This window comes from Nestor notabilis, unplaced genomic scaffold, assembly GCF_000696875.1.
Source record: "Nestor notabilis isolate BGI_N333 unplaced genomic scaffold, ASM69687v1 scaffold4229, whole genome shotgun sequence".
Lineage (NCBI taxonomy): Eukaryota > Metazoa > Chordata > Aves > Psittaciformes > Psittacidae > Nestor > Nestor notabilis.
The window spans coordinates 5,135-23,461 of NW_009943981.1; the positions used below are offsets into that span (position 1 = coordinate 5,135).

The 18,327-nt window shown below is 41.7% G+C and overlaps 1 protein-coding gene across 1 annotated transcript in view; it reads left to right on the forward strand.

Annotated features, from left to right (window-relative positions):
• Nucleotides 1–1,030: 1,030 nt before the first annotated feature.
• Nucleotides 1,031–18,327, forward strand: part of XRN2 (5'-3' exoribonuclease 2) — a gene marked incomplete at its 5' end in the record, with an annotated part of 42,405 nt that continues 25,108 nt past the window's right edge. Inside the window, 19 exons of the mRNA XM_010022210.1 lie at nucleotides 1,031–1,195; nucleotides 1,276–1,387; nucleotides 1,645–1,756; nucleotides 2,867–2,925; nucleotides 3,005–3,094; nucleotides 4,098–4,170; nucleotides 4,278–4,328; nucleotides 4,654–4,811; nucleotides 5,207–5,281; nucleotides 5,377–5,510; nucleotides 5,599–5,656; nucleotides 5,746–5,853; nucleotides 6,901–6,945; nucleotides 8,079–8,210; nucleotides 9,509–9,627; nucleotides 12,941–13,076; nucleotides 16,680–16,787; nucleotides 16,866–16,955; nucleotides 17,474–17,546. Coding sequence (XP_010020512.1) covers nucleotides 1,031–1,195; nucleotides 1,276–1,387; nucleotides 1,645–1,756; nucleotides 2,867–2,925; nucleotides 3,005–3,094; nucleotides 4,098–4,170; nucleotides 4,278–4,328; nucleotides 4,654–4,811; nucleotides 5,207–5,281; nucleotides 5,377–5,510; nucleotides 5,599–5,656; nucleotides 5,746–5,853; nucleotides 6,901–6,945; nucleotides 8,079–8,210; nucleotides 9,509–9,627; nucleotides 12,941–13,076; nucleotides 16,680–16,787; nucleotides 16,866–16,955; nucleotides 17,474–17,546 — 1,898 coding nt within the window. The remainder of the gene's footprint in view (nucleotides 1,196–1,275; nucleotides 1,388–1,644; nucleotides 1,757–2,866; nucleotides 2,926–3,004; nucleotides 3,095–4,097; nucleotides 4,171–4,277; nucleotides 4,329–4,653; nucleotides 4,812–5,206; nucleotides 5,282–5,376; nucleotides 5,511–5,598; nucleotides 5,657–5,745; nucleotides 5,854–6,900; nucleotides 6,946–8,078; nucleotides 8,211–9,508; nucleotides 9,628–12,940; nucleotides 13,077–16,679; nucleotides 16,788–16,865; nucleotides 16,956–17,473; nucleotides 17,547–18,327) is intronic.

Here is an 18,327-nt window from a genome sequence, read left to right on the forward strand (position 1 = left end):
CAGTCATGAGGAAATATAAGACGTGTACCCGAAGTGGAGATTGGCTGGTGGGATCTGAGCAGATCTCCTTCCTTTGTGTGCAGGAATCTGGGGAAAGGCCTCTTCCTAGTTAAATATCATCATCCTTTGCTCACCAGGATGTTCTGATGTACTTTGTGTAGCTCCTTACGTAACTGACCACGCATCAGCCGTGGCTCACTTTTACTACCCTGTCTCCCTCAGATCTGTGTGACCAAAACATCAGGTTATAGTGAGAGAAGGCAGAGGTGCAAGTTTGGATGTGTCAGTCTGGGGAACTGACTGTTTGAAGCAGAGAGATTTTGTTTCTGCTTGGTTATCATGTTCAAGTTCTAGCATCACAGTATCAGCTTTGAAGTCACTTTGCTGAAATCTGGGGGAGCCAGTATGGTCCTGGCAGTAAAAGGAATTGCTTTCTTGAGTAATCTGGAAAATGGAAACTTCATGTTTATAACACGTGCTGATCAATGGAAATGAACCAACTCTGCCACAGCACATCATAATGTCTTCTAGTTCTGCTAGTTTGTAAACATCTTTAAAAAGAAGAAAGAAAGTGCTATTTTAATAGTGTGATCTTGCATTATAGAACCCCAGGCTGGTTTGGGGTGAAGGGAGCTTAAAGCTCCTCCAGCTCCAACCCCTGCCACGGGCAGGGACACCTTCCACTAGAGCAGGTTGCTCCACGCCCCTGTGTCCACCGTGGCCTTGAACCCTGCCAGGGATGGGGCAGCCACAGCTTCTCTGGGCACCCTGTGCCAGCGCCTCAGCACCCTCACAGGGAAGAGCTTCTGCCTTAGATCCAACCTGAACTTCCCCCGTTTCAGTTTGAACCCATCAGCCCTTGGCCTATCGCTCCAGTCCCTGATGAAGTGTCCCTCTCCAGCATCTTTGTAGGTCCCCTTCGTTATGTGGGTAGCTTGTTGCTATCTTTTTTTCTACTGCCCTTTAAAAAAATAAGCTTTTATCAGTCTGTACATTAATGTATCTGTGGTTACTTGTGACACTTCTGTAGCCAAGTACTGAAATACTTGTCCCAACTGCATTCACAGGCCAAGGAGTGCAATGGCGTCAAGGCTCCCATTGACACAAGCAAACCGAACCCCAACGAGGTGGAGTTTGATAACCTCTATTTGGATATGAATGGTATAATTCACCCTTGTACACACCCTGAAGACAAGTAAGGCAGTTTTTTGTCTCATTACAAATAGGATTCATTGATAGCATTTCAGATGTTAAATTGGATGCTCTGTGTTCTAGGCCAGCACCAAAAAATGAAGATGAAATGATGGTTGCGATTTTTGAGTATATTGACAGGATCTTCAACATTGTAAGACCAAGGAGACTTCTTTACATGGCTATAGATGGAGTAGTGAGTATTGCTATATTGAGTTCCCAGTAATGGCTGTTGGTAAAATTGGGGTAGATGCCGCTCATTTCTGTAAGACCTTTTGGAAAATAGTTTTCTAACCTGAAAAACTACAGGGACAAGACAAATGCCTGTTTCAGTTGCAGTTTAGACTGGTGTCTTGTTAAATACTTGTATAATTGCTACCAAAAACAGCTAGCAGAGAGGAAGCAACTGGCCAGATGCAATAACTGACACATGCATTATGATACCTTTTTTAGGCTCCACGTGCAAAAATGAATCAACAGCGGTCAAGAAGATTCAGAGCATCAAAGGAGGGCATGGAAGCTGCTGAAGAGAAGCAAAAAATAAGACAAGAAATTCTGGCAAAAGGTACAACTGCGACACCCATTTCTGAGGCCTTTCAGTGAGAGTCACCTTGTTTGTTTTGAACACTGCCATGGGGGTTACAAAGGGGATGTTCTGCTTAGTGGACATTTGTCTGCGTTACTAGGAGGGTATAACAAGCCCACACAGAAGGATGGATCAGTGTTTTCCAGAGCTAGAAACCAGGATAAAATAATGTCACTTTTTCTTCTTTTCTCCCTTCTGAAATGGATTTGTGTTGAATACTCTTAATTCCTTCAGAAAAAAAATTGAACGTAAGAGCAAGGACAAATGTGATAGTGGGAAACTAACCGAAATCCTTATGGAAGGAAGCACTCATTTGTAGGGCTTGGTGAAAGGAAAGTTGAGGCTCGAAGTCAGGGATCAAATGGAAACAATACAGCACAGGAATAGCAGGCTAGGAGCAAGGATAGTTACAGTTACTTGTGCGTGGAAACTTTAAGCTCAGTGAGGCAACAAAGTCATCACAACTTTGTAAGGGTGATCATGGTGTGTGGAAGGAGTGTGTGTAACTGAAGCACGGGTTGGAGCAGTCCATGCAGGTGGCTGTAGGAGGAATGAATGCTGTAGCCAGGTGAGGGGACCACTGTGTAACCTCAGAGGAGATTAAAGAGAGGGGGCAAAGACTTTTTTTAACATTTCTTCCTGTAGCATTTCTAGACTACGAAGACCCTTTATGAAGCTCAGAGATGGGAGAAGTTGATGTAACCCTGTTTGTGAGCCCAAGTGAATAGATAGTGGAAACATAGGGGAGAATATGTAAGAACATAATTATTTCCTAATGTTTTATTTCATTTAGTAAGCTTAGTTTCGTTGAGATTTCTTTCACAGTCTTTCTGACAGACTAGGTAGTGAAGCCACTTTTCTGAAGTTAACAATGTTTGTAAATGTACTAACACCTTACTTTAAGATGGAGATAGTATAAGAGCTATGGTAAGCTGTTTCTGTTTTGTTGTTTGTTTGCTTTTTTAAACAAACTAATTTCCCCAGGGGAACCGTCTGGGGTTTTGTCATGCAAAAATGTATTTAATGTTCCACGGTGATTTACAATGCTCCATATTGATTTAAGTCTGTCAAATGTTTTTATTTCTCTAGGTGGCTTTCTTCCTCCAGAAGAAGTGAAGGAGAGATTTGACAGCAACTGTATCACCCCAGTAAGTAATCTTGCACTTCACCCAGCAATTGCCAGGGGCTGAATGAAGGCTTCAGTTCTTTTCCTCTGTCACTTTTTAGGGAACTGAGTTTATGGACAATCTTGCTAAATGCCTCCGCTATTACATCGCTGACCGCTTGAACAGTGACCCGGGGTGGAAGAATCTGACAGTAAGTTCCACAGCTTCACACTTCAGGAAAATGAAGGTCATCTGTTAGGCTGGGTTGGGATATGATTGGAGAGGGACTTCACAGATACATTTCATCTAATAACACAATCTAACTGCACCATTTGTTTTGATTTCATTTAAGAGCAATGAGAAGGTTTGACAGTAGAAGCCACAGTTTGATATAATGGAGACAGGAGTTTAGAAATACTTTTCTTTTGGGGAAAGTGTCAAGATACACTGTCTGTGTATTCTTTTCACTATTTCTTTTTAAACTCATTCGCTACCTCAGATGGGCTGCATTTTCTCCTTTATTCTAATGATGGATGACAATAGATGGCAGGCAACATAAATAATACATACCAGTTTTCTTGCCTTTCTGGGCTTTGAAATCCTCTCTTCCTGTTCCTCAAAAACTCCACTGCCACTGAGTTTTGTGTCTGGCAGCCCTCTGTTTGCTCTGTACAAGAGCAGAGCAGTCAGTCCTCTCAGATGCAGCTGTGTGGTGTTTTCCATCTGTTGACCGTTAAAGCGACCTCATTAGAGCGCAGTTGACTCTGCTTAATTCTCTCCATCAGATGTGAGTGTGATAAAGGCTACTGCTCATGTGGGCACCACTGTAAGGAAGTGTATGATGTGATAATGTATCAGCCTGTGTTGGAGTTCAGAAGATCTAAGGGGAAGCTGGCATATGTCTGCTTTATCTGTTATTTCTCTAGTGTGTATTTTGATTGCCCTGGTTATTTGTCAGGAAACTTCAAATATGTGAAAGTATTTGAATCAATATACCAGCTTCATCCTAGAATTAATAGAAAAAAATGAAGGCATAGTCATTGGTTCCAGACTTTTAAATCATTTAATTTTGAATCATAATATCTTAGTTAAAACTACAGATCAGAGTTTCCAGCATTCAGAAATCAGATTCAGCATTCAGTATATGATCCACAGAAGCTGGTTTTTCTTTCTGTGGCAGCATAAATTGTTTCCCTAATTTAAATGTTTCGCAGGTTATTTTGTCTGATGCCAGTGCTCCTGGTGAAGGGGAACATAAAATCATGGATTACATTAGAAGACAAAGAGGTAAACTTCAAATAAATGTGATCATTTTGTTTTTAAATTAAGGTATAGTCAGTAATAATTTATTTTACGTGACTTTGGTTAACTAAATGTAATTTTCTTCTGTATAGCTCAACCAAACCACGACCCAAACACGCATCACTGTCTGTGTGGGGCTGATGGTGAGTTCTCTCTTGCTAACAATATGTCCTGTTGAGCTGCTTTGTTCTGTTCTGTGGTTGAGGTGGGCTGTAGTTTTTAGGCTTTCACTTGTATTTGTGTGGGTTAGTTTTTGAAAGCTCTGTGTAATATATGGGGAAAGGTCTAGCACTGTCTGTGACTGAAGGGCTAACATTGCCCTAGGTGTACCGGGTAGTCTGTGGGTAAGCACATCTGTGTGTTCACACTTGCTTAAGGTAGAATGTACTTTGCTTTCAAACTTCTTTTTTAAAAATCTTAATAACATAGATCTTTCATTATGTTTTATTTGTCTCTTTTGGCTGGCAGCTGATCTGATCATGCTGGGCTTAGCTACACACGAACCAAACTTCACTATAATTAGGGAAGAGTTTAAACCAAATAAACCCAAGCCCTGTGCTCTTTGTAACCAAATGGGCCATGAGGTTAAGGATTGCCAAGGTTTGCCCAGAGAAAAACAAGGCAAGGTAAGGATTCTGCTATTTCTAGAAATTCTTTTCATCTGTGAGCTGATTCCTGTTTTAATGACATCCTTAAGTTGTTCTTGCTGTTGATCGTAGCTGAAATATAATGTAGACTTTATTATTGCAATTGCCTAGCTTTACTTTTCACAAGTAAAAACTGTGCTGCTGTAGCACAAGCATGCCAAACCCAATGTCCTCACTTGTGTTCTGTTGGTTGCTTTGTTGTTGTTTTTCACTGGTGAGAGAAAATGATCGGTAACTTGAGAGATGCAGAGTAGTACAATGCATGCTTGGCTTGAGAAACTGCATTGACTCCTCTCAAAATCAGCCTTTAAAATTTTGCTGGAGAAACCTTAAGGTGAGCTTGGATGTAATGCAGCTCTTTGCTTCTCTTTTAGCATGATCAGTTTGCAGACAGTCTTCCTATGGCTGAGCAGGAATTTATCTTCATCCGGTTATGTGTTTTGCGAGAGGTATGTTGAAGCAGTTGCTGTATCTGCTTTCTATAGTGTTTTAAACTCCATACACAGTGTTTTCCAATGTCCTTTTCCTTCTGTGTGTGTTGCAGTATTTGGAAAGAGAACTCACTATGGCCAGTCTGCCTTTCACTTTTGATTTTGAAAGAAGTGTTGATGACTGGGTCTTTATGTGCTTCTTTGTGGGAAATGACTTTCTTCCTCATCTGCCATCTTTGGAGATCAGGTAGATGAGAATACATGTTTTCTTACCCTGCAAGTATTCCCACTGGGGTTTTAGATGATAAGAATCTAATGCTTTTGTTTGGTTTTAGGGAGGGAGCAATCGATCGCTTGGTTAACATATATAAAAATGTGGTGCACAAAACTGGGGTAAGATTTTTGCCTTTTCTTTAAAAACATCTGGTGTTTGCTACAAAAAGAGGCTTGTTTTGTCAACTATATTCCTTTCTGCTTTGCAGGGCTACCTCACAGAAAGTGGTTTTGTCAACCTACAGCGGGTCCAGATGATAATGTTGGCTGTCGGAGAAGTTGAAGATAGTATTTTCAAGAAAAGGAAAGATGATGATGTAAATTCTTTGTTACATCCTTGGTGTTTGGTTTAATCACGTTACTGTCAGAAAGTGACACTCCTTTAACAGAACAAGCCAAAAAAACCCAAACTTTGTATTTTTTTCTCATAAATTCTAATTAATTCCTCCACACTCAAAAAAGAATGGTGTGCTCCTGGGTGATTTTCTTTCCCCGCCCTGCAAGGCCTGTTTTTCTGATTGGCATCCCAAATAATAGCAGGATGAGAGTCCTGTTACTGCCTGCAGCTTTTTGGATAGCTGCTATGTAAACTGAGGGAGGAATTGTATTGTAGTGTGCTATAACCTGTGGAAGTGCAGGCCAGGAGCAGGGGTGAAACGGTTCCAAGCATGTTCTTGCCTCACATGCCTCTTGCCATTTGAAATGTATCCATAAGTTGTTGTTCTCTTAGTCTGTCCCTGCAGTTTGTGCAGTTTTTTGCAGACATATTCCTGTTTATTCATTAAGTACAGGAGATAAAATACCTTGTGAATGTAAGAGCAAAATTGTATTTAATTTCCAGTCAAAAATAGCATGCCAGTGATGGCAAAATGTTGGAGTTAGAATTACCCCAGTTGCACCTCTCATGAAGTGGAAATGCCAATTTGATGTTCAAGTTTTCAGCTTCCATGGCCCAAGAATGAGAAATCTCATTCCCTGAACCAGCTTTTTTTCCTGTTTTTAGGACTTTAATGTCTCCTACTTTTTTCACTTGGTGGCTGTTCCAGTGCAGGCAAGGAGCTTGTGTCCTTTGACACTGCTGTCACCTTGAAGTAAGGCTATAGCTAAACTTAGTAGATGGTATAAGTCATTACCAAAATTGTTGGGCATTGAATACACAGCTACTGTTTTCCCCCATAGTTTGTCAGGATAGAAAATTCTATCCTATTTCTATTGGATTTACAGACAGAAGCATTAAGCTGTGTCTTATTCAAAACATCACATAAAAGCCTCATGGCCTTCTGGTCAGTTAAGGATTACCATTAAATACTTTTCCAAGAAATGTATGTATTGACTGACATTATTTCTCCGTATTCACTATTTAGGATAACTTTAAAAGACGACAAAAAGAGAAAAGGAAAAGAATGAAGGTAAGTTAATTCCTTTCACACTGCAAACCCAGTGAGAATTACAATGTGTACGATAGCTTCCAGCAGATGTGGTGGTTGAAACTGTAGCTGTAATCATGGTACTTTCTGCCCTGTGTGTAAACTATTTTATAGAAGGAATTGCATGTTAAAGGTTTCTTAAAAGGGAAAGGTAGGAGGATGCTGGATGTGCTGGACGACAGCTGTGTGCTGTGTCCCTCAAATTTGCACTTGTGATTATGTAGTGATGCTTCAGCGTGGTCACTGTACGGGGATTGCTTTTCATGCATTGGTACAAGTCTTCTCAGCAAGTATATTGCTGAAGGCAGTGGAGTTCAGGTCTAAGTACATACACAGTTTGTATTAAATGGATTTGCTTGATTAGAGGCATGTTTCTAAAAAAGCAAGGAAGGCTTACCCCAAACAGCAGTTCTCTCGCGTTCTGCCTGCAAGCAAGTCAGTGTTGCTTGCTAGACACCTCTTGAATGTGATAAAGAAACATTAGCTGTAGTGGGAACACGTTTGCCCTTTCTGACCCGTGTGTAAGCTGAATTCTTTAAGATTATGGTATTGGAATGATGCTGAGTTTTCCTCTACTCACAAAATATTCTGGTATTTCAAAAATGGGCTCTTGCATGTTCGTTTCGACATAGCTTTGTCCTTGGTTAGGGCATTAAGGTAAGTAGCTTCCAGAGCTTCCAGGGCATGTGATGTTCCCACTGTGAGTACTACCTAGATCTTGTGTTTATTTTTTAAATTACATATTATCTGACTATCCCTATTAGACTGGAAGAGGTTATTCACTTTGCTTACAAAGAATATGTGCCTCACAGCGTGTTAGATGAAGTTTCCCTTACCCAGAAACCATCTTTCAGCTCACATAGAAAGAACACAGGCACAAAATGCAGGATTTGATTGGGTGTTTTTAAGAAGAGCTTAATAAATCACAGGAATATAAGGGTCTTACTTATATCGTCTTATGTCTGGTTGAGATTATTACACATAACTAAAGCTGAAGTGAGTAAATTATGCTTGTTTTGTGTAACATGTTAATCTGAAAACTGAGAGAGCGTATCATGGCGCTGCTGTGGAGATTACACAGCTTTTCCACTATCCTCTCTCTATTTATCTTTCAGAGGGATCAGCCTTCTTTTATTCCTGGTGGACAGTTTTCCCCTCAAGCTCTGGGAAATCGATCCAGTCCTCAGGCAATCAGTAACCCCAGACAAGCTGCCTTTGAGATGAGGATGCATGACAGGCAGAATTCTGTAAGTACATGTTCAAAGGTATTTACACACAGAAGGGCAGTGATCCCATCCTGTGCTGCTCTGGACACCTTTTCCTCTAACCCATCGAGCTTTCTTGGAAAGCAGGCACCAGGAAAGCTTATTTTTCAAGGAAGCAGCTTTTAATAACCAGTTTTTGTGAGACTACTTGAATAAAGCTGTGTTCTTTATTTTAATGTTGGTATGTTGCTGCTTGTTACCTAGTTCTGGGAGGGCAAGTGCGAGGTGAATGCAGCCAAATCAGATACACTGTTTCTTCTCCTCAGACTTGTTTGGCACTTGTGGAGTCAGGTTTAGGAACTTCCTCTGTAGGTTTGGGAGAGACTCAAGCTGAATATCTGAGCTTGTTAATACTGTTTTTAAACTTGTATAGACACCCAGACATAGATACCCGTATCTTGTAGCTTGTGATTTGCATAGCTACATGTTTGTCAGCTGCTTTTACTTGCCCAAGTGTGGCTTTTTGCTGGGAAGAGTTGAAAATTGGATGAAGTTTTTGGAAAGGTGTTAGAAAGTGAGGGAAAACCAGAAAAAAGTTCAATTCTCTGTTAGAGGTTTGGGTTGTTAATTTAAATAACAATTATGATAAATATTTTCTTTCTGGGCATAGATCTTCAAACTGGACAAATTAAAGGTACTTTTTCTGATAAAGATGTGGGTCCTGTCTCTTACATCTAAATAAATATAAAATGCTTTTTCAAAGCACAATCTCTGCTATTCTTCCCTTTAAATCTTCAAACTTTGGCACGTGTTAAGCAAATCAGTTCCTTTGTGGAATGAGAGACGTTTCTTCTCTGTAGTATTAAAATAGATGAATTTGAAAGGAGTTTTAAAGATCAGGATAAACTGAGAGTATTTCTGCCTTTTCTGAGTCACAAGCAGAATTTTTACAGTAGTCTGTGTATGCATTTTTCACTGTTGCTGTAAAATGAAGTTGTAACATAAGCTGTAGGACCAGAGAAAACAGTTGCATTCCCAAATTGGAATATATAAAAAGGCATGTTTTGTCAGTTTATTACATCTTCTCCCTTCTCAAATACAGTGATTTTTCTGCCTGTATGTGTCAATATCTGCCTTTAAATACGAAGATGTGTTCTTCTGTTCTTTTGCTACTTGACTTAATAGTTTAAGGGTTGTGTAGCTTTTGCCTTGAGTTTTTGGGGAGCTAAAATGGCGCATGTGATCATCACAAAGCTGTTAATTTTAACTTGGATTTAAAATGCTCAATAAATCCTTCTCCCCCCTTACCTCCTGTTTATCTGTAACAATTCTGACCCTAGACAACTTCATCATCTCCAAACACCAGCCTGACTCCCGACAGCAGCCCATCCCTGGCAGGAGGAATTAAGCGGAAAGCTGAAGATAGTGACAGCGAACCTGAGCCAGAGGATAATATCAGGTGAAGCCATTTTTGTGTAGCACTTTGTTAGCAAATTGCTGAAATAGATGCAGTGTAATTAATGCCATTTAGCTCAGAGCAGCAGTGCCTTCAGATGCTTTCCTATGATCTTTTTATCCAGCGGTAATTAACGTGGAGGGTTAGAATATTCACTGAATCCCAGGGAGATGGGTAAGCTCTAGCTGTTAAATCTAAGTATCCAGATTAGTATGCGTGCGGGTTTTCATCCTCCAAGCCACTACTCCCTTTGAGACCAAGCCCTAGATTGACTAGACATCCACTGCTCAGCTGTGATTATGTGAGCTGAATGCCACAGTTTCACAGTTGAATTTTTGAGCTATTTAACCCATAAAATTCAGTTACATTCATGTGTGCAGCATTATTTATCTTGACTATTGGAATATGTTTTTCTCCATCTCTGTCTGTAGCAGAGATGTTTTGTCTGTGATGAGTTCATTAAATGGCTTAGGACAGCTGATCCCTAGATGATTACAGGATAGGAATTTTATGAGAATTAACTGTCAGTGAGGTACCAGTGAGGCTGCATTTATCAAAGGTTTAAATCAAGCCATCACCCATTAAGTCAAGGGTGAAAGCCCTTATATTTTGTTAAAGGCTCTGCCCTGCTAAGTGCAACCAGTAGCTTTGTGTTTTCGTAGAGGCAGGGGATGTAGGTGGATGTGGGAAGACAATAAGGGTTACTTCATAGTGAAGTACTGATAATGAGTGTCCAGCACACGTATTTGTGACATCTAGCCCATCAGATCTTCCAGTAGCTGGTATTCCAGCTCTCAGTCTTACTTCTTTCCTGTATGTGCAGATCTGAAAGGATTGATTTCTGGTTTTATAAATCAAGCAAGCAGAATTTGTACCTAAAACCAGGATAAATTTGAATGTTACTTTCCACTGGAATTCTATCTGAGCTTTTAAAAGAAGCTTTAACAGCTTTACAACAACTAGCTGAATGAACTGTGGTGATTTACAAGTAGCAGTAGTTTTGACGAGCTTGGTATTGTCAAGCAGAAGGATATGCTACCTTCATCTATGGTTATTTAAGCTCTTCTGTAGCTCAGAATACTTACTCAGATGCTTTTCTGAGATGAAAATAATTTTATGCTGCTCATAGTAAGTAAACACAACTGCATAAATGCCCTAGATGGCAAAGAAGTTGTTTGCTAAAATACATTTTGTATTTGGAATGATTTTAACACTAGCATGAATAGTTGTAGTCAGCCACCAGATTGGGTTTTGTTATCCTACAGAAAAGGGTTTTGACATTCATGCAAGTGCCTCGCTGCCAGGGAGCTCTTAGGGCAGGTGCTCACAGACTGCAGATGTTCCTGACTCCATCCTTCAGGACTTCAGCACAAGTCCCCTGTCCTTGCTCACCTGCTTTTTAAGGTCTTGAAAACATCTCCTGGTTTCTCCATCTCCTCATCAGTTTGAATCATCTTTGATTAGCTCAGGTCAGATTTTAAGAAGTATCCCTGCACTGGGCAGCTAACCTGGAGCAGAAGCATGAGAAGATCCATTTTGCAATCCCCAAAGGACATGCATCTTGTCAAAAAGCATAAACCCATCTTTGCTCTCTTTTAAAGGCTTCGTTCGCTCTATTTAGTGCTCTCTGAGATTCTGACAAGTGTAAGTTTGAAGTGACCTCACAAGTTACTTGTGGCCTTTATGTCCTGTGTGTAATTTAAGGTGGTCACAGCCTTTGTGGAAAGGGATCTAGCATGATGGTTTTCAGATGTGATAATGCCAAGTTTTGAATAGTGGAGAATAAAATTCGAGTAAAAATCGTTATTAAGAGATTATCTGATTTAATCAGTGTCTAAAGCAGATTCGTAATTCAAAATACCAGAATTCATGTGAACTTTGAGATGTGTAAAATGCATGTGCTGTGGTGAACAGTAGGTTTAAATATTATTACTATTATTGTTATTACTATTATTATCAACATCAAATTAAAACAAATCAAAAAATCCCCAAACCCACCCCACATAGTTTTGTGAGGGAGGCCAGTTCTGAAGCATGGTGTCATGGTTGAACCAAATGTTAAGTAAAGCTTTATCTTTCCATTTCTTAACCTACCTCTTTAGATGGCAGTCTCTGACCTTAACGGGAATCTCCCCCAAGATCAAGTCATGCCTGTTTGGACTAATAACTTGCAGGTTTATGTGCATATTCATGTGTCTTGCTTGGGGCACAATTGTTCTCTCAAAAGTGACATATCTCCTGTTGCATGACAGGGGGGACACTAGATACAGTGAGCAGATAAAATATCCAAGGAAGAAAAGCTCTGAGCCTGTAGGCAGTGATTCCCATTGCTGCCTGTGCCCATTGCCACTGTATCCCCCCTGCCTTCTCAGTTTCCTGAGGAGGCTATGCTCTGTGCTTACCATTAAGCCTCATGGAATATTCTTGCTCTAAATGTGGCCCAATATATCACATCAGTCACATTTTCCTAGCATTATAGAGCAGAGTTGAGGGATTCAAATGCTTCTGTGTCAAAGATGAGTGATTGGTGGTTTCCGCTGCCCGGTCCGTAGACAGACATAAGGGGGAGCTGTGAGAAGTAAGGATCAGTGGTGTCTGATACTGCTCCTTGAACTCCAATATCCATCTCTGGCATGAATGACTCAAAATCCCTGTGTAAAAGGGACCTTGTGCGATGTGAGTCAGCAAGGGCTGGATTCCCAAGTTGCAGATGACTCCTCTGGTACTCGCAGCTCATCTGAAAGAAATCAAGCTGCTGCTGCTCATTATTTATTTGCTTGCTCTTTATTTTGAGTAGCAGGGAAACTATCACTTTTCTGCTTGAGAGGAACATTAGGAGTAGAGGAATGAGCTTGAGGTGAGAAGATACTCCAGTAAGATAAAGACTTTGGCCTAGGGTAGATTAAACAAACAAGGAAGGGAAGGAGTTTGTTCTCTTTGTAGTGGTTTAAAGAACCAAGTCTAAATGGCAGCAGGTAGCGAGTTCCTAATGGGAAAGATGAAATTACTGACTAGGAACAACACTGTTGTGAAAAGTCCCAACAGCACCAGGCACGGGTTTGAAAATCATCCCTGCTCCTAACAAGTCCTTTGAAGGTGTGTATATCAGGATGGTATCTTTGGAATTTCATCTGGATTTTCTGTGATGCCAACCATCAAATTTCATTCCCTTGCTGTTGACCATCAGGTTTTATGCTTTCATTTATATCGTTTGAAAATGGGGATTGAAGGTGCAAGTGGCTTTGACTTCTATTTTAATGCAGGTATGTAAATGTGGTTGTACTGACAGGTACTGACATCTGTGTGTGTTGTGCAGGTTGTGGGAAACTGGTTGGAAGCAGCGCTACTATAAAAACAAATTCGATGTTGACGCATCCGATGAGAAATTCCGGCGCAAGGTTGTACAGTCCTACGTGGAGGGGCTGTGCTGGGTCCTCAGATACTACTATCAGGTACCTATGAAGTGCTGCTCAGAAACTGCACTTTGCTGTTGTGTCTGCTCCCTGCTTCTTTTCAGGAAACAGCCCTTGCCCATCGCTCGTGTCTGAAAGGCAGTGCTTTTTTGAGGCTGGAAGAGAAGTGGGTGCCCGCTCCCTTTGGCACTCCTGATGTGAATGCAGGTTTTGTTTCTCACATACAGTAACGCTGCTTGTTGGTTTAGTAAGGCCTGCTGCACATTTTTCCTTTGCCACACATAGCCACGCACAGTGAAGTTGCAGATGACTGAAAGAGTGAACAAAGAACAAAGCCTGTGAAACGCCAATAAGAATTTGAAAGGGACAGAGTTGTCAGTCTCCTCCATGGGTTGTAATGATGTTCCATGAAGTGCATTGTGATTGAAGTAATCTCTGTCTGATTTAAATCTTTCGATAATTGAGATGTCAGATTGGTGGGAGATTACACACACATACTGGGGGTTGTGGCACCAGTGGTTAATAACCAGCTTCGTGCCCTGAAGACAGAGTGAGTCATCCTGGTGTGTGACCTGGGAGCAGAATGTGCTCAAGCTGGGGAAGTTCATCAGCCTGGGCAGGGCTTTGTGGCTTGAGCACAGTGCCCTGTTGATAAAACCACACCTTTTCCACAGGGGGGTTGTGCCTGTCCAACTTAAAGCAGGGCAAACACCCCCCTGTGCCTGCAAAAGACTATGCAGTCATGAAGTTGGCTTGTTTTAATGTGTACTACTGGCTTTTTTGTGTTTGGGGGTTTTTTTTATTCCCTTTCCCCTTTGGTACACAAAGGGAGTGTGTTCCCTTCCCTTCCACTGTATTTATTAGTTGAGTTTGGCTCTGACTTGCATGTTACAGTGGATGAAGATGGTGGTGTTTAAGGTTTGCAGGTCTTTTGCAGTTGCTCTGCAGAGAGTTGAGCAATTCACATCCTTAAGCAGCTCCTTTTGCAAAGGTCAAATGTCACCTGGACACCTTTATAGGTGGAAATTCCAGTGACCCTGCACACAGTTAGGGACTGCTGAAAGCAAACCGTGTTCCTGCTAACCATGGCAGGATATAGTCCTAGAACTCCATACGTGCCCATATGTCTCCAAAGTGTGTAAATGAATCTTCAGCTTAGCTGTAAGTATCTGCTGGAAAACTGTCAGTGATACACAAGCGCATTGCAAAGGGGAGTCTGGATTGAGGGGAAACTGAAGGGCTCGGAGGAAGGGAGTATATGGCAAAACCAAGGTAATATTTACAAGTGACCAAAATACTTATACTCATTTGAAGATTGCAAAGTTAAGTTTGTTTTATTCAGAGAAGTGTGTGATAATATTTACAAGGTGACCAAAATATTTATACTTATTTGAAGAGATGAAATTTGTTCTATTCAGAGAAGTGTGCATGGTGGGTGTGTTCGTTGCTTTGTGCTCAGCAGCCATGGCCTTCTGCAGACATCATCGTGTGCTCTTATAGCTGTTCAAACCAGAATTGCCTTTGCACGTGCTCTGCTGAGATCTGTGGCTTTAAATGCATAGACAGACCTGTACCAAACTGAAAACAATGTGGGCACATCCCTGGGCAGCACTCACTTGCTCAGCTTGTAAAACCAATTTAGTGTTGAGATGTGTGTAGGTGACTCCTGGTCCTTCTGAGCCTGTAGCTGCTGTGGCTGCCGGGGCTGGTGCCTGTAGGAGGGGCGGGTGATTGCAGCTGCAGAGAAGATGAATTGTGAGGTTGACACAGGCTTCAGGCAGGACCACGGTGCTCTCGGGGAAATTGAGGAGCTCCACTAAGACCTCAAGGAAAAGTGGCTGTACAGAAAATATCTTCTGGTTTAGAAGTGTTCCAGAGGAAACCTTGGTAACAGCACACAGATGTTCAGGGGTTTGTTTTTGCTGGTGTGCTTCGTGCTCGGATTACTCCAGAAGAAGGCAAGTCTCTCTCTAGACCTTACAAAAATTACATCGCAGGCTTAAACCAGTGCAGCAGTGAAGGACTTGCAGTGCTGCTGCTTTGTCTTGTGTAACAGAGCTGTGTGTAACCTGCTGTACATGGCATTGGAATGGAGCAGCAGTCAAAGCTCTTTCTGCCCGTATGGAAATCAGATTAGGAAGCTGCTGTACGTCTGTTGGGGAATATCAGAATAGGTTTGCTTGAGGGGTTGGCTTTTTCTTTTTACTGTAATAAGAATTGCTTCCAGTAACTCTGCTCATTGTCCGTAAAACTTGTGACAGAATCCATATGTTGTGCTGCTTCTATTCTTATCAAAAGCTAATAATGCAGAACATGTTCCATGGGGACACCTGTTTGGAGACGAAAAAATAGATTAAAAAGGAAGGAAGCACCCACCTGGCTGTTGAAACCCGCTGCAGCCATCTGAAGAATTGTATCTGATAATTACAGTCTCTGTAATTTTATACCCAAAATTGCTGGAAGAGCCTCATTGACATTTACTTATTCAGAATTGAAAGTCAAAATAGTACCTTTTGTTTCAAGTGGTGCTGCTAAGAAAAATAGCTGAGAAGGTGAAAACTTGACTTAGACCTTCTAGAGCCACGTTTCCTTTGCAAAGTGCATTGTGTTCTGGTGTGTGGTGAGTTTATTTTCTCCTTTTTGAGGCTTATTTTACCTCTTTGAAGTGATGCACTTTAGAGTTCCCAGTACTCAAGACAGATGAATAAGAAGGGAAAAGCAAAATGGGGCTCCAAGTGTATACTGGTGCTGGTACTGAGTGGAAGAATAACAGTTAAAGCCAGAATACTTTTCAACCTGCAGCAAAGGTTGTTCACATTTTCACACCTTGTGGAGTGTATCATGGCAGGGTTCTCTGGTCCCCATGTTCCCAAGTTAGCAGTGGGATTTTGAATTGACAGTACTGCACACTGTGCTGCCAGAGAAGTACTTCCCCTGTTCCTGTTGAGAGCAGTAACGGCTCTGCCTGGCACGATCCTGCTGCATACTCAGTTACAGAGAACCTGGAAATTCCTTCCCTGTGTCATTTCCCTGTTCCAGATGTGGTAGCAACTCAACACAAGTTGAAATCGTGTCCAGTTGTTTGAGACTCCTGAGTTCAGCCCCGGGGCTGGTTAACTGTGTGAATAGACCATGATTTCCTACTTTTTGCAAGGAACTTTTGTGCTTGATGGTACCAGACTTTGTGCATGTGCTCGTGTGGTTTGTCTCGAGGGGGAGGAACAAGGCATGAGGTGCATCACAGTGTCCTGAAGCTGAGGTCAAGATGCTTCTGTAAGGTCTTTTGTGTTGTTCTGGTGCCAGGTCCTGTCTCTTTGGCCGTCTTCCTTAGTGACTCAGACCTAGCACATAGCAAGAGTACTCTGGCATAGAAGTCTATCTGCTGCTCTGTGCTGCTGAGGAAGTGCCCGAGGCCTCCACTCCCTGTCCCGTGAACTCACTCTAGCCTGGCAATGAACAGTTAAGTCCCATCCTGAAGTCCAGAGTACCTTTAGAGGCAAGAGCTCTTTCTTTTCTAATCCTGGGGACTCTCTTTCTCCTGGTTGATGCTGGGTGAAGTGTTGTCATCTTTAGTGACTGGGCTACGTGAATTGTTGATTTACTACTTCTCTGATCTGTCTGATTTATGTTTCCCTGTCCTAGGGCTGTGCCTCCTGGAACTGGTATTACCCTTTCCACTATGCTCCCTTTGCTTCTGACTTCGAGGGTATTGCAGACATGCCTTCAGATTTTGAGAAAGGCTCCAAACCGGTAGGACACCCTCTTCCTTTCTTCATGGCTTCACAGCTCATTACAAGTATCCTACATCTGCTTGTTTCATTCCAACAGTTTAAGCCCCTTGAACAACTTATGGGAGTGTTTCCAGCTGCAAGTGGGAATTTTCTGCCACCAACGTGGAGGAAGCTCATGACAGATCCAGTAAGAATCCTCATTGTATCTCTCTCTATAAGGTTGTGTTGTCTTGCAATGTGTGAGCATGAGTTGCTGCTGCTTCTTCAGGCAGAAAACTAATGGAGACCACCAGGAGGGAGGGTTTGGTACATTGCAGAGGTTCTTCTAAGATCCTTAAAAGGAGTTCTTTGAATTCGGATGTTTCAGTGGCAAAAATTAGTTCCTCGCTCTTATACTTTAAGATCGTTTACGTGCTTATAGAAGCCTTGCAAAACTTCACTGGGGAGCAGATACCTTAACCCAGGTATCTGAAATTATTCTATCCTGCTCCATTTCTTGTTTTGATATTCTTGTAGTAGTGGAAGTGCCCCACCACACTTTGTGTTTCAGTGGCCTTTAATAAAAGATGTTTCTGTTAGTCAAAGTTCTTTGCATCCCCCTCAGCTGTGGGTTGCCCACCCTGTGTGAAGTGCAGCACTCGTGGCATTCTGAATCAATCCCATAATTGGCTTTAATGATTTTCTCATTTATTTTCTCAAATACAGGAATCAAGCATAATTGACTTCTACCCTGAAGACTTTGCTATTGATTTAAATGGGAAGAAATACGCCTGGCAAGGTGAATTTTCAACTTTTTATTTCTTGAGCTACACTGTAGTGACCTTAGGCTTAATCTGTGCAAAAGTAGGAAGAAAATGGAGAATGATCTTAGTGAGACAAGGATGCACCAAGTCACAGAGGGAGCTTGTGTTCCTTGGCATGGGGGAGAAGCACATTGCAGCAGGTATATTTTTGAAGAGAAATTAGTATGAAGAAGACATGCTGGTTCAGTAAGTGATTTAGGATTGCAGTGATTATTAGTAACTCCAGCAGTCATTCCAGATTTGTCACTGTGTCCTGAACTAGATTAATCATGTTGCTATTTTTATCAGCCTTGCTGTGTAATTGCCTTTGTCTCCTTTGCATTTAATGAATGGATCTTGTCCTGTTCAATCGGTGGCTCATTAGTACCTTGTGCAGAATGCTTTGGGGAATATAGAAATATTTGGATGCACCCAAAGAATGAAAAAGCAGTTGCAGTGCTTTAATGCAGCTTCTGCTTCCTTTAGAGAGTATTTGTTTTAAAGGTTTGTCAAACTTTGTGGCTGGTTACACTCTTCAGCTAAGAGTGTAACAGCTCAGTTATAGGTATAAATCATTATTTGGGCATCTGAGCGTAAGAAAGCACGTTTTTACTCTGAGGGTGGTGAGACCCTGGCACATGTTGCTCGGAGAGGTTGTGGAGTCTCCAGCCTTGGAGATACTCCAGTCCCAGCTGGACATGGTCCTGGGCAGCCTGAGCATCTCCTGGCCATGCTGGAGCAGAGGGGGTGGACTAAGCGATCTCCAGAGGTTCCTGC